The sequence below is a fragment of the Acanthaster planci genome, linkage group LG04, assembly GCF_054643075.1.
Source record: "Acanthaster planci isolate LZ-2023a linkage group LG04, COTS_SCS, whole genome shotgun sequence".
Taxonomy (NCBI): domain Eukaryota; kingdom Metazoa; phylum Echinodermata; class Asteroidea; order Valvatida; family Acanthasteridae; genus Acanthaster; species Acanthaster planci.
In genome coordinates, this window is record NC_141780.1 from 14,604,206 (window position 1) to 14,618,056 (window position 13,851).

Below are 13,851 nucleotides of genomic sequence, written 5' to 3' on the forward strand. Positions count from 1 at the left end.
GCGTACGTACATTGTACATGCACATGTAATACGCGTACCGTACACATTGGTGACTTACTTCAATTCACTTTGCATTTGTGAAAGATCGCTTGTAACTTGAGTTGGGTGTCCTGTGGCAAATTTCTTTGCAAAATCAAACCTTTTTGGGTAGAAGGAACTAACGCAAGAAGAACATGGAGGTTTCAAACAGACAGCCATATCCCTTCCCTGAGCTACAGAACGACGATGACTTCATGGGAGCCAGGACATTTCAGGTGTGTGGAAGGTCCTCAACAATCACGTTAGAAATGTGTTTAGAGTTTGAACTGATGAAATAGTCCGAGTAACTTGGACCTAACAAATCGCCTCTTTAAAAAACATTTTGGACATGGTTGGGCGATGGTAGTACTCAGTAGGAAGGATCCGTACCTTCCATAGGCTTTTGCTTCCATTAAATCATTTCACTCAAAATACATGTTCAATGTAGCTCATAGATGGAAAGCCCAGTAATAAGGTAGGCCCTACCGTACATGTCCAAATGTTAAAAAAGGCGATTTGTAATGTCCAAGTTACTCGGACTAGCTATGAAGGTTTAATTGCTGCCAGTTTTTAGTTGTTTCATATTAAGTAAACAAGTCTAGGCCTCTCTTCCTCGGGTCATTCAAGCTCGAGAGAAACATGTTTAAAATACCATTTGAGTACTATTCATCTTAGGCTAGCCCAGGTGGACTCCCTGACTGTACTAATGAAATGAAGACAACGTCCAGCCTGGGCTAGGGCCTAGGCCTACGACTAGGCCTAATCTGGAGATTACTTTTGTAGTAGGTTAGAGGCCTATGCCCAGATAAATTCAGAAAAACTTGTAAGTTTATGTGAACAATTATTGCTTCATGTTTTGGTTGGATTTCATCCACATGTCAACAAACCTTTTCGATGTTTGCAATGCGGGTTGGATGACAAACAAGCAATTCACTTTATGTACAACCATATGGGAGAAGTGTACCCGCAACACATTAATCTGCTTCCATTTTATTACCTATTCCAGTTTAAGCTATCCTCTTCTCTCAGAGTGTTGCATTATAAAATTTGGAATGAAGATATTTACAAGACTTAGATGTTTAAAGCATGGCAGAACAGAAAAATTCAGGGAATTCCTTCCAACAAGACAAGTTTTTGTCATGGATTAACCTATGACTAAGATTGTGAATAGTAATGCCTTAGTTTGGCCAATCAAAATCATGACTTGTGGCTCATTCATCCTACACCGACCAATCACGCCATTTTCAGCCTAGAATGACTGGTGCCCTTATAAAAAGACAATTACGGGTGATTTTTCTTCTTACAAACATTTGAAAAATAATCTTATTTTAAAACTTTTCCTTGTATACTACGCTTGCAGCTGTTAGGTGATGAATAGGTACTTTCAAAATATTCTGAAGAAATTGTAAACTTAATTTCTGACTGGTTCACTCCCCCATACATGTAGATTTATTTATGCATAAAATACATGGCTTGTTTGTCATCCAAACCCATAATGCATTGGGAATGTTTAAAAGGTTTATTGCCGATTAGAAGCACAGAGTATCTAAGAACGTTGTGCCGTAGATTAAGGGTAAGCCAAGGCCCTACATATATTTAAAAACTTCTAGCCATAAACCAATAAAGGGTCATGCTATTTAGTGTCAGCAAGCATCAACAAGCGTCATCAAATGTCAACAAGTTGTCAAGCATATATTTTACATTTACAATATTAATCAGGCTCCTACATATCATATTCAGCGTATCACATTATTGAAAATGATATGTGAGTGTGATTTGAGCAAAAAATCGCGCCTGCTCGTGCAGCCTGACCGGCTGCCATCTTGTTTTCGTGTTGATGGCAGAGAAAAGAAAGATGGCGGCCCCCATACATTGCAAATCTGGAAGAAAATTTGCTGTTCTTTTACACAGTGGCAGATGTTAGAGTAACTAATAAATACGATAAAGCCACTTCAAAATCCTCAGGGGGCATCTCCAAGTTGTTGATGCTTTGTTGACGCTACTTGTGTGTGTTGACGCTTGTTGATGCTAAATAGCATGACTGCAATAAAATTAAAGGTAACGGCTCAGGTCTCTGTTTACATGGTTTAAAGGTGTGGGCCCTAGTTTGTTTTCATAGATTGCAAAAGAAAAAGTTATATTGTTCTTCAGCTTTAAAACAAAAGTCATACACGAAATACAGACATTTTTTTCAAAGCCATTTCTAAACAAAAACCAAGAAAATCATTTTGCTGAACATGTTTTGCCAAAAGTGCTTTGTATAGATTTGGTTTCTATCAATAAAGTTTGTGTTCCATTATGTGGTTGATGTGTTAAATGACAAATTCTCAACAATGTATTACAGACAAAGTCCTACACGCAGCCAACTCATCTAGCACAGCGAGTTGACCCTTGGAATAGGCTTAACACCACCAGCACACTGTCTAGCTCACGCCGAGAAGTCTACCATCATGACCCCCAGGTAAATTGATTTTAGTCCCCAACAATCTTGCTACTCCCCAACCGTACATGTAGCATCAGTCCCAACTGTAGATTGTCCCAACTACAGTTAGGCGATCCCAACCTAGTGTGTTGAAGTTAGGCCCTGTCGCGCTATTGATGGATTAATTGGCCCCAACCATCCTTGGACCTTTGCTGTAGTTCATTGTTGTCAGACCCTCTTATAAGCCATCCCAGTTGTGAACCCCACAAGACCTCAAGCTTGAATTCAAGTCCCAAGCTATTCAAATTAACTTCAATGAAAGAATTCCTTGCTAATTAACGTTCAACGTTTTTCTTGTGACAGTTCTTGTGGTTTCTCCACTTCCACACTGCTTTAGTTCAGTGGTTTTGAATCAAGGATCATTGTGATTACATGTACATGTATGTGCATACAGGTAGCTCTTGTAAACAAACCAAACTTTGATAAAGATAACAAAGAAGTTTTGTAAAGGCAAAACCTGTTATTAATAAAAATAAACATCTCCCTGATGCAACGTACATCTCATAAAATGGGCTAGATTGCCCAAAGCACTGCTGTGGTATGCCAGGTTAGTCTTGAGCAACTCCAGGAGTGTTTGGAATCAATATTGATCGTGTCAAGAATCAAGATTCCAGCTTGGGAACTGACTCCAAGTTTATGTTATGAACAGGACATATGTGATAACTTTAACATTGGTAAATAAAACTTGTGATTCACTTTTGAGGTGCCACGCTCCCTTCAAAGGTGAGTATTTACCATGCAGACTTTTTTAAGTTTCTGAATTCAAATCTTGAGAGACCCAAAATGAGCAACTGCAGGTAGTCGGTTCCTGCGCCACGATACTGATTTCACTGCCAAAAGAAATGCTATATCCTGTGGAGCTGGTGGGGGCCCGTGGTCTACCGAGCACCATCAGAAAGCACACATGTAAACAAAGCGTGGCGTCATAGTACATGTATGTGGTCTATTTTTGCCTGGATTTACAACCCAAATATTCCTCTCGGATTCCAGTTAGATTTGCTTCATTTTATTGTTTGTATGTGGTTGGTTTCTTCCTTTCTCATAGGCACCCAGAGACAGCCTGGACTTCATCTTGAAATCAGACTACGACCAACACAACGAATTCTTGAGATCTAAGAACGAGACCCTCACGCAGCCAGAGACGATAGGAGAGGACCATGGGTAAGTTGCCCAGAAAAAGAAGATCCTAGAATTGGAGGTCATCACTGCAGCTTTCAGCTGGCTGGCGAGGATTCTAACTGCTTCAAAGCAGACATTGAACAAAAAACGAATTTAGACATTACTCCCTCTCCTAATATTCAAATTCAAAGGGCAAAGACAAGTTATTCAGTTATTTCACCCGTTAGAAATGTGCATTTCAATTGGAAAGGAGGATTTTCTTTGGCAATGTGCAGCAGAAAGTACTGTTTCCCCCATTGGTGGATCCTAGGGGCCAACAGGGATCATGCCCCCACCCCCCCAAACAGGGACAGTTGTTTTCTTCTTGAAACAAAACTAATTAAAGGCAATTTTGGGGGATTATTTTGTTTCTTTCCCTTCCCCAAATGTGTAACAAGCCCCCAAATTGAGCTTGACCTCTCAGAATACAAGTTCCATTCTTTTTCTTTTTTTGGTCGAAAAATCTGGCACATTGCTTATGTCAAACTTTAAACTTACAATTTTCTCCATTCCTGTGAGGATTGACTTGTCCAGATTACACTGAAAGGGACATTACTTTCTCTTTCCTTCGGAAGGCGGATCCTGAAAAACAAGAAGAAAGAGGAACCCAAGCTGTTTGACCCCATGAACCCGCCGACGGTCAAGTCAGTCATCCAGGATCCCAAGAAGGAAAGCATTCACAGCACGAAGGGTGCCATCGACAGCCACCACAGCGCCGCCACGAACCCCGGCTACTCGCGCAAACATGACGGTGGTTTCTACACCACATAGACTTCAAGTTTGGTGCAGAGAAGAGCAGCTGGGTCCACTGTGCAACAGATTCAGAGGGGTCGGTCACACAAAGCTGCTTAAGATTGAACTTAAGGATTTCACAAATAAGCCCTTCTACCACTGATAGCATAGCTGTACAATGTACAGTACATATGGACAATTTCATTAGAAGTTGCTTAGCGGCATGGCACTTTAATATTAAACTCTTGGACGGGAACAATGGCAGCCTTGACAATAGTCATGAAACAGTTGTCAAATTAACTCCGTCTGACTTTTAAAAATGTTTTCGTCTTTCATTGGGACAGCAAATCTCAAAGTTTTCCCCCAACCAAACCATTTATTTTAACCGCAGAAAAACCAAACTAGATTTCTCGCATAAACCTTAATTAAAATAATTTATCCCCTGCTTACGTTCCACAAAATGTACGGTAATTTGTTGCACAACGGGACATGCATGTTGCTACTCCAGCTTAGATGTCTTTTTCAATGTGTATTGTTAAGAGTTAGTTGACATTCGAGGAACATATGTATGCACACTTTCATTTATTTATTCTTACCTGTAAGCGATATCCATGTGCTGAAATTACAGCAAGGCGTGAAGTACTTTGTTGATAAATCGTTACAACACATTGCCCATGCCTGAAATGTTTTCATGCCTTCAGATACTTCCAACTTTCAAGTACGACTTCATCAGTTATCCTCTTTGAATATGGCAAAAAGCAACTAGAGCTTATACATGTAGATTAAATTTTCAGAGCACGAATCATCGCCAAAGAAAGCAAAATTTATTGACAGACTTTGGTTGAGAGAAGCCTTATTTGGTCTTTGTTTTACACTTAGTCTTTTCAGTTGTATATTTTGTATCATGCTTATGTTCAGATATTTTTCTAGCATTTTTATTTGGACGTGTAGATAATCCTTCTTTTGCACTGTATACATTTTTTTTACCCTTAAAATGCTTTAAACTTGGCTTGACAACACCTCTGAAAATTACCAAAATGTACTTAGTGCCGGTATGACACACTTTTCCAAAAAATCAGGCACTTTTATTTTCCACTGTCCAAATAAAACCACAACTGTTTTACCGACATGTACTTGTACAAATATAAGGTGTAATGTATTTCAAACATTATGTTAAGCTTCTTGTTATGAAAAAATAAAATTTGGGGAACTGAAAGTTGTGAAAGACTGCACATCTCATTTATGCTTCTTACATTGCGGCAAATACATGTATTGCTTAGTCAAAAATTTCCCTGCAACCAATTTCTCAGTCTGGTCTCCTATGCATGAACAAGAGAGGGTGTACTTTCAACGTCACATTGGGCTGACACGCACACAGGCATATACATGTAACTGCATAACCATACACTTTTGGAAAAGTATAGGTGAAATAATAGATGGCGGCATGCACAACAGCATTCAATGCATCTTGTGCATGTTCCATCATGTTCATATAACTGCTCTTTTAATCAGCTATCTCATTTCACAGCTGGAAACTCTATTTTTTTCAATTATCATGAATGAATATATAGACTGAGAGTAAGAGTAATTTTTTTAGAACTGAAAAATAGCTTCACAGAATTTTATATCTGGAATTCTTCAACTGTGCATAATTTCCTTATATCCAGGGGTGAAACCATACTTTTTATTTTAGTTGGGCGCCTCGCAGACCAAAAATGCACGTATAATTCAGCAGATCAATCCTTTTAGAAGTTTATGAAGACACTGCATGGACTTGTTTGGCACACTCCTTGTGGGGACCATGAGAACAAAAGAAGTCCGCGTAATCTAGGGCTCAAAGACATTGTGTTGCCTTGCACATGTCCACACAATATTTCCCCCTCTGTAAAACCTTAAACTAGAGTGGGTGGGCAAACACCTGTGTGCAGGGATGTACGGTGCAGTGCATGTAAGACCAGTGGGGGCCTTTTGAGACTCATGGTGGCAGCAAACATACCTGTCTCACGTGGCCACCCCATTATTGATTGCATCAGGTTTGTGCAAATATGCACGTGCTCAAAAAGACGTTAACAGTAGCGGATGGGTCAGGTGGGACCAGTGCATTTGCCGTCACCAGGCATCTTGAAAGTTTCCTATTTTCATGCGAATGACCAGTCTTCACATGGGCACCTAGCATCCAGTCCCAATGGTCAGCACGGCCTCTCTTCTTCAACAATGAGGAGGTACTTCGCCATCCGTACAGAACCCACATCTCTGTTACCTTGCTTAGCTTTTAGCCCCGTGAAACCTTGTGCTAAAAAGAATCTATTACAAAAGTTTCGCCCCAACAACAGCAGGAAGATTTTTGCAATGGAAATAGTTCTTATCACACAAGGCACTATATTCGATCTAGGAAAAATACAGTCTCACTAAGCTACATGTAAAAGATACAGTAATACTATAGTGAAGTAAGAACTCAATATTCATAAGTACCATATTTCATAGTAGTGGAATGTAGGTGACAACCCATTGCTATATTTGAGAGGCACTTCAACGAGGCACTGGAGAAAAGGCACTGCTACTGTGCCATCCCTTCCCCAATTGTCTTGTATTTTTGCCAATTAACACCTGAGTTTGTTATGTGGTACTGTGACAAGTAGAAAGCCTCATATTTCACCTGCCAAAATGTATATATGTCTGGAAGGCGGCAATTTAACAATACCTGAGAAACAATGAATACAAAGCAGTTTAAATGAAGATTCCAAAACTTTTCTTCACACACTTTGAACAATTATATTGCACTACGCTAAAAAAAAAACCCCTCCAGTGCTACTGTGGACTCCATGCAGGAACAGCTGATGGCAGGGGCAGATCCAGGGGTGAAGGAGAGAGCAATGCGGACCACAACCTCCTCTCACCCAAACAAACAACAGTCAACTTTTTCTGTAATAAGGCAGATGTGGTGGTCAAAATCATTCCCTTCTTAATGCAAGTACCAGTAAAAATCCCCGACGTATAGCCTCGGCCCTCGGGAAGGCCACAAAAGTTAACCATAAAGATTTTCAAATTTTTTGCCCGAAAGAAACAAGCTCCCCCTCTCAGGAAATTTAGTTCTGGATCTACGGTTTCTTCATAGAGGAGGAAACCTGAGTGCTATGCAGGAGCAATGTAATGTCCTCCTGATGTACTAAACCACTTGCCCGTGGTATTGTTCCACAATAAATTGGTCAAAAATGCAAACTTTTTAAAACAATTTACGAGGACCACAAATCGTTATAAAGTCTGACTTTAGAAATGATGACTTTTGGTGGTCCTTTGTTCAAAATTTGTTACTGCATTGTCACTTTTTTGAAACTCCAAAAAATTTCAAGGAGCGATGTTTGCTGCAATTGCCTATGGCCAATTGAGGGCTCCACACACGTTCAACCTCTACAGACTAGTGGAACCTCCGTTTAAACGAAAATCCAAGTGTTTACACATCGTCCAGCATGAAGTAGTTAACTTCTGTTTTTCAATTCTACAGAACTCACTGTTAAGAAGATGAGGCTTCCTGTGGTTGAAACACCTGAGCCACACAATACATATAGATGCACTCAGACACACTAACAAACACTGTAAACTATACTATTTACACATTTTTGTGCTTAGGATATTGTGCAAATATTTATACATAAAGATCTCTTGTAAATATATAATCTTAGCTTCGCATTGTTCCATAAAGAAACTTTATTACATAAAGGTTGTTTAATTAATTTGGTAGGAGCATTTACATTTCAACAGAGGCCGTATAAAGTCAGTGGATACTGCAAAGTTCCAAACTAATAGTTAGCTTTGCCTTTTCAAGATGCTAAATCAGGGCACAATTAATTACACTGACCAACCCGGAGACAAGAAATGCTCGAGTGGTACCATGCACCACATTTGTATGCAGGCTGTATGCATGTGCTTATTGCCTATTACAACTATGAGGGTGTTAACCACTTGCCAAAATGCAAGTACAATTCCATTTCTGAGGACGTGCGCCATGCGCCTAAGTGTGGAGGCACAGCAGTGGTCATGATGTCTCCTGACATTATTCCATACATGATTCTACCCTTGATACTGTCCCTGAAATTTGCCCTCAAAGATTTTACGCCTCAGACATTAGACCACAGGAGGAAGGATGGCTCTGCTTTTCTGCCTGACGAGTGGTGGCAGCTGACCCTTCCTGGGGCTCTTGACCTCTGGGACCTCTGCTTCCTGGTCCGGGGACCCCTCGGCCTCACCACCGGCGGGAGCTGGCTGGGTCTCCGGGAGGCTCGTGAGGGGGTTGGGTGCAGCCATGGATGTGACAGGAGTGCGGGAGGTACGGCGGGCGCCGCGGGGTGTGCGCTCCACTTTGGCCCGGGACTGTCGCATCAGGACCTTGGCATGCTTGTTAGCTCGGATGACTTTCCTCAGCGCTCCCTGAAAAACAGTGACGTTAAAGTTTTAATGTGATCATAACCTTTTGTAACCGCAACACCGTACACTGTATGGCCCTCGCGGCAGTTGTTAGATTTGCACTGCAACCGGACTCCTGAACAATAAAACTGAAGTCATATGCGCAGGGAAGAAATGGGACTATCCGCCTTGAGAAGGACCAAGAGAGGGCGCAATTTACCCTAGCAATGCAGGCTGCTTTCGTGGGAACTTTGCGTCGCTGGTTCACAGACAACTATGACATGCATGCAATACGGTTGCATCACTACCAACAAGATGGACATTCCCCACCAACATGGCTCTTTTCAACCGATGAGGAGGTGCACCTGCTCAAGGTGGATGTACCGCTCTCATTCGCTCTCCTGAGGCCAAAAATCAGTTGCTATTCAGGCTGGGTACGTACCCTCCACTTCAGCACGGCTTCCCTCCGGGCCTTGGCCCGGCTCTTGGGCAGCACCGTCTGGATAAGGAGCGCTCGGCAGACGTACTCTTTCTCCCTCTCCCCGCTTTCTGGGTCCGGGGGTGTCTCTCGCTTTGCCAGGGGCACCAGCGGCACATTCAGGTCATCCTTCTTCCAGGATTTGTACATGATACGGCGGCCCTTGGGGATGGGAGGAGGGTCCTCCCTGAATTGAGATGAATTACAGAAAGCAAAAACAGATATTTGGGGTTTTCTTGGTGGGGGGTTTAAACCTTGACTTCAACTTTACCTTCGGCCACATCTTGACATCCAGTATCAGTTTTGAACACTTACTGTTGAAACTAAGTGAAAAGTGTCCTAAACTTTGGCGTCATTTTTAGCAAAAAGGGTGTTTCCAGGTCAGACATGGAAACTGCGCCGAGCTTCGGGCTCTCAAACAAGGGGACTGAATTCATGAGACTGAAGCTGGGGATAAGATGAAGCTGAGATGTGGAACGCTCTCAGACTGCCCTCATTCACCCTGTCCCAGTACTGTCTCCATCTCTCAGACATCTTAAATACCTCCGATGCAGTGTCAGCATTATTTACAGCACACTTGTAGACACTGCTTTCCGTACCTACAACGGGAGACTTTTGAGACCCTTGGTGGCGGCAAACAAACTGGTCCTTTTTTTACCAGAAATGAGCAGGCGCGCGTTGTTCTAGAAATGCGTGCACAGTTCTGAGCATGTGCAATACTGTGAAAAAGGACCGGTGTGTCTGCTGCCACCAGCGTCTCAAAGTCACCCATGACGTGAGAATTTGGCCAATGAGATAACATACACTCCGCGGGGAAGGGATAACGATGACGGTGCACAGTAAATTAACTGGGTTGGGTTTCAAAAATCTGACGGGGCAGCGATAGACACAGAGGGACAGTGTGAACAATGCAAATATTCAGAAACAACCTCTGATTGAATGTGCATGAAAAGATCGTAAAATGCTTGCAACAGTTCCCTGAATATTTTAGCCGTGGCTTCTAGCTGCGCTCCTGAAGTGCTCCCGAGCACCTCTTGCTGAAATACATGTAACATTTATTATTTTGAAAGTGCCACATGAAGAGTTCGCAGTGTTGAAGGTACAAACCCCAAACTCACCCCTTGTAGGAGCTGATGACCACAGTCCCTCCCGCCTTGCCCGTCCCCTCGTCCGTCTCCTGTATCAGGCCCTTCTTGAGGGCTTCTCTGTAGGGGATTCGCATCTCTGTGGAGTAGGCCTTCTGGTACTTTTCCAGCTTGCCCTTGGGGATGGACCGCTCAATGTTCAGGAGAATGATGGCCCACTGGGAATACAAGGACGAGAAACGAGCAAATTGGTCTGCGAGTTGGATTGAGACATTAAGATTCATTGCCCAGGGCACTGTGAACATTGTAGGTGGTGCTTTACTTCTGTGATAGTGGCAAAACTCTTCTGTATTCAGTACCGTTCGTGATTGAGTGCAATTGCGCAGGACTGCACCAGACCTCAAAATATAGCTTCTCAAATACAAACCAACTTCTCAAGTACCACAACCCAGCATCACAAGTACCAAACTCCAGCTTTACAAATACCCAAACCCATGCAGCTCTGCAAGGACCTTAAAGTCAGCCTCTGAAACAGCAAAGCCAAACCTTATAAGCACTGAAAACCCAGCTTCTCACATGCCCAAACGCAGCTCCGCCAGGACCCAAACTCAGCTTCTTGGGTGCCAAGACCAAGCTTCTCAAGTTTCAGAACTTCTTTTCAAGTGCCAAAACCCAGCTCGGGTACCAAAATCTGGGATTTCAGGTACCAAAATGCCAGCTGCTTAAGTACCAAAACTTGCTTCTCATGTATGACAACCTTGATTCTCAAGTACCAACAACCAGCTTAAGTCCTGATAGCCAGCCTCTCACATATCAAAACCTGGCTTCTCAAGCAGGCTCACTTTCCCATGTTCCGCTCATCTCTTCCCTGTCCACTCACCTGCCGCTTCCACTCCATCTTGGAACGCTCCTCCACCTGCTGGTACGTCTTGGCCATCATGGCAATCAGCATGTTGATGAGTAGCCATGGCAACAGCAGCATGAAGATGAAAAAGAGGAACCTCGACAGCCAGCCGATGCGAGAGTAATCGAACACCTCATACTGTGAGAGAGAGGCCAAGATTAGTTAGCATGAAATTATTTGACACTTCTGTTAACACTTAACGCTGCATCAGTGTTGGCATAGAGGTTCTTTCGTCTCCTTCCACCTCTGCGGTCTGGGTTCGATTCCCGGCTCGGTCCACATGCAGATTGGGTTTTCAGTCCCTACTTGATTCTGTGGGTTTTACCCAGAATATTCCTCTGAAGTTTTCCTCCCACCTCTAAAACTGTAACTGCTTCTCATTGTTTCCTCTCTACAGGTTTCTTCAGGTTTGCGAGCTACAGTGCCTAGGGTGCTTTTGAGGAATCATTGATGTAATTACCAGAAATAAATAATAATAAATAACAATAATAAAAAATGAGGTTTTTAATTTCACTGCACATAGGACTGAATTTGTTAATTTTAGAAATGTGATCCACTGACCTGAATTTTTAAAACTTAGTGTATATCATGTTATCATCCCTCATTTCCCCTCTTGTTGTTTATGACATGAACCACAAAGAGAAACCAACTAGGCCCACTTCAAACAAACAATAGTTAGGGATGAGAAATGGGTTTGTAGGTACACCATGGAATCAGTCTCTTTGGACGAGGTGTGGTTCTTAAAAGAACTGGTGAATATAAACTCAACGTTTCAGCCAGTGTGCTCTGGCTGTCCTCAGGAGAGTGTGCCGGAATGGAGTGGATAGCTGGTTATAAAGTTAATCTGGAAGCGGTGGAGCGTGGAGGTGATGGATCCTGGAATTGGTGGGACACCCTGGGTTGGGGTATAGGGGACCCTTATGCCAAGGGGGGGGTGGGGGTGGCTTCGGGTAGAGAACACCCTAACGCTTGGGTGTGGGGCATGGGTTTCGGGTATAGGGGACCCTACTGCCCGGGAGTGGGTGTCTGCTTCGGTGCTAGTAGGGGGCGCTAGATGTTGCTGAGCTTGAAACCGATGTCTTGGGGTACGGTGTTGTGCCGCAAAAAAGGCTTCTCGGATTCGCCTTGGGAGCCATTTCTGGATGGGGGCAATGAGTTCTGCTTTGTCCCATTGGATGGTCTGTGGAGTGTGCTTGCTTGATGATGGCCGACTTGTCGTATTCTCCTCGTCGGCCGTGTGAGCAGTGTTCTTGAAGTCTGGTGGGGAGGTTCCTGCCGGTTTCTCTGATGTTTACTTGGCCACATTCACATGGAATGCGATATACGCCGTGGCAACTGCTGGGTGGGTGCTTGTCCAAGTGAGTGCAGTGGCAGTGGGGGGCTTCGGGTATAGGTGACCCTAATGCCGTGGGTGAGGGGGGACTTCAGGTATAGGAGACCCTAACGTTCTGGGGAGGGCTTGGAAAGGTTGATACGTTGATAGCCGCTCATCTTGAGGGCGGACTTGATGTGGTGGAGTTCTTGGTGTAGGTTGTTCTGGACACAGATCTCGTAGGCTCTGTGGACAAGGGTGCAGTTGACAGAGGTCTTGATGGCTGGGTGGTGGAAAGATCGCTGGTGCAGGTACCGGTCGGTGTGGGTGGGCTTGCGGTGGACACTGTGATTGAGGGTACCGTCTGCGTTTCTGGACAGTTGAACATCTAAGAAGGAGAGGTGTCTGTCTTGTTCTTGTTCTATGGTGAATTTGCTTATTGCTTGTTGAGGTACTCAAGGAATTCTTGGAGGTGATCTTGACCATGGGGCCATATGACGAATGTGTCCTCAACATAGCGCAGCCAAATGGTGGGTTTGTGGTCTGGGCAGAGGAGAGAGCTGTGCGGTCAGCGGGGGAGGGGTCACTGTCCACCCAATCCTTGGCAATCTGGCATGCTTCTTCGGTGGGGACATTGGTGAATAGCGACACCACGTCGAAGCTCACCATGATGTCTGTTGGCTGTAGTGACAGGTTTCTCGTGCGCTTCACGAATTGGAGATGCGGTGTGGAGTGTTGCAGATCAGGGGCTGGAGGAGGCCGGTCAGGAAGCGGGCGGTCTCGTACGTCGGTGAGCCCCTTGAAGACACAATTGGGCGCAGGGGGATGTCCGGTTTGTGGATCTTGAGTTGACCGAAGAATCTTGGACAGGTAGATGCTGATGGGCGGAGGTGGAGGTACAGGTCTGCTGGGATGGAGTTGGAGCAGAGGAGGGAGAGGAGGCGGCTGGCGATGCGTTTCTCGATGGCTTAAGTGGGGTCCTTGGGCGGGGGTGGTAGGTGCCGGATGTGAGGATTTCTTGTACCTTGTTGGAGTACGCTGCACGGTCCATGACTTTTTAAGAACCACACCTCGTCCAAAGAGATTGATTCCATGGTGTACCCGCAAACCCATTTCTCATGTTTCATTCACCATGCAAAGCTTCAAATCTTACTTAATAGTTATGGAGTTCTGATTTGTTATATTCGATGATAAAAACCGTAAGTGAACAGAAACTCAGGTTTGCAGAAACTGCTACCGGTTACTACATTAGAAATACAACCTTGTGTGGATTCCTAAATG

The 13,851-nt window shown here is 43.9% G+C and overlaps 2 protein-coding genes across 3 annotated transcripts in view; one reads left to right on the forward strand and one right to left on the reverse strand.

Moving 5' to 3' along the window:
- c1orf194 (chromosome 1 open reading frame 194) lies at positions 1-5,606 on the forward strand. Its single transcript, XM_022225244.2, has 4 exons — positions 1-254; positions 2,363-2,479; positions 3,546-3,661; positions 4,234-5,606. The coding sequence occupies exons 1-4, from the start codon at positions 174-176 to the stop codon at positions 4,427-4,429; spliced, it is 510 nt and encodes a 169-aa protein (XP_022080936.1). The 5' UTR covers positions 1-173; the 3' UTR covers positions 4,430-5,606.
- The window catches only part of LOC110973991 (transient receptor potential cation channel subfamily V member 6-like), a 23,561-nt gene continuing 14,993 nt past the window's right edge, over positions 5,284-13,851 (reverse strand). For both annotated transcript variants that reach the window (XM_087135938.1, XM_087135939.1), the window contains 4 exons: positions 11,235-11,396; positions 10,388-10,572; positions 9,234-9,456; positions 5,284-8,815 (listed from right to left, as the gene is read on the reverse strand). In XM_087135938.1, the coding sequence (XP_086992064.1) occupies positions 8,513-8,815; positions 9,234-9,456; positions 10,388-10,572; positions 11,235-11,396 (873 nt within the window). In that variant the 3' untranslated portion in view covers positions 5,284-8,512. The remainder of the gene's footprint in view (positions 8,816-9,233; positions 9,457-10,387; positions 10,573-11,234; positions 11,397-13,851) is intronic.

Bases quoted from the DNA above. Each gene is read 5' to 3' on its own strand.
- c1orf194 (XM_022225244.2), top strand. From the start codon at position 174: ATGGAGGTTTCAAACAGACAGCCATATCCCTTCCCTGAGCTACAGAAC. The intron at 255-2,362 runs GTGTGTGGAAGG...AATGTATTACAG, and splicing joins TGGGAGCCAGGACATTTCAG to ACAAAGTCCTACACGCAGCC. The intron at 3,662-4,233 runs GTAAGTTGCCCA...TTCCTTCGGAAG, and splicing joins ACGATAGGAGAGGACCATGG to GCGGATCCTGAAAAACAAGA.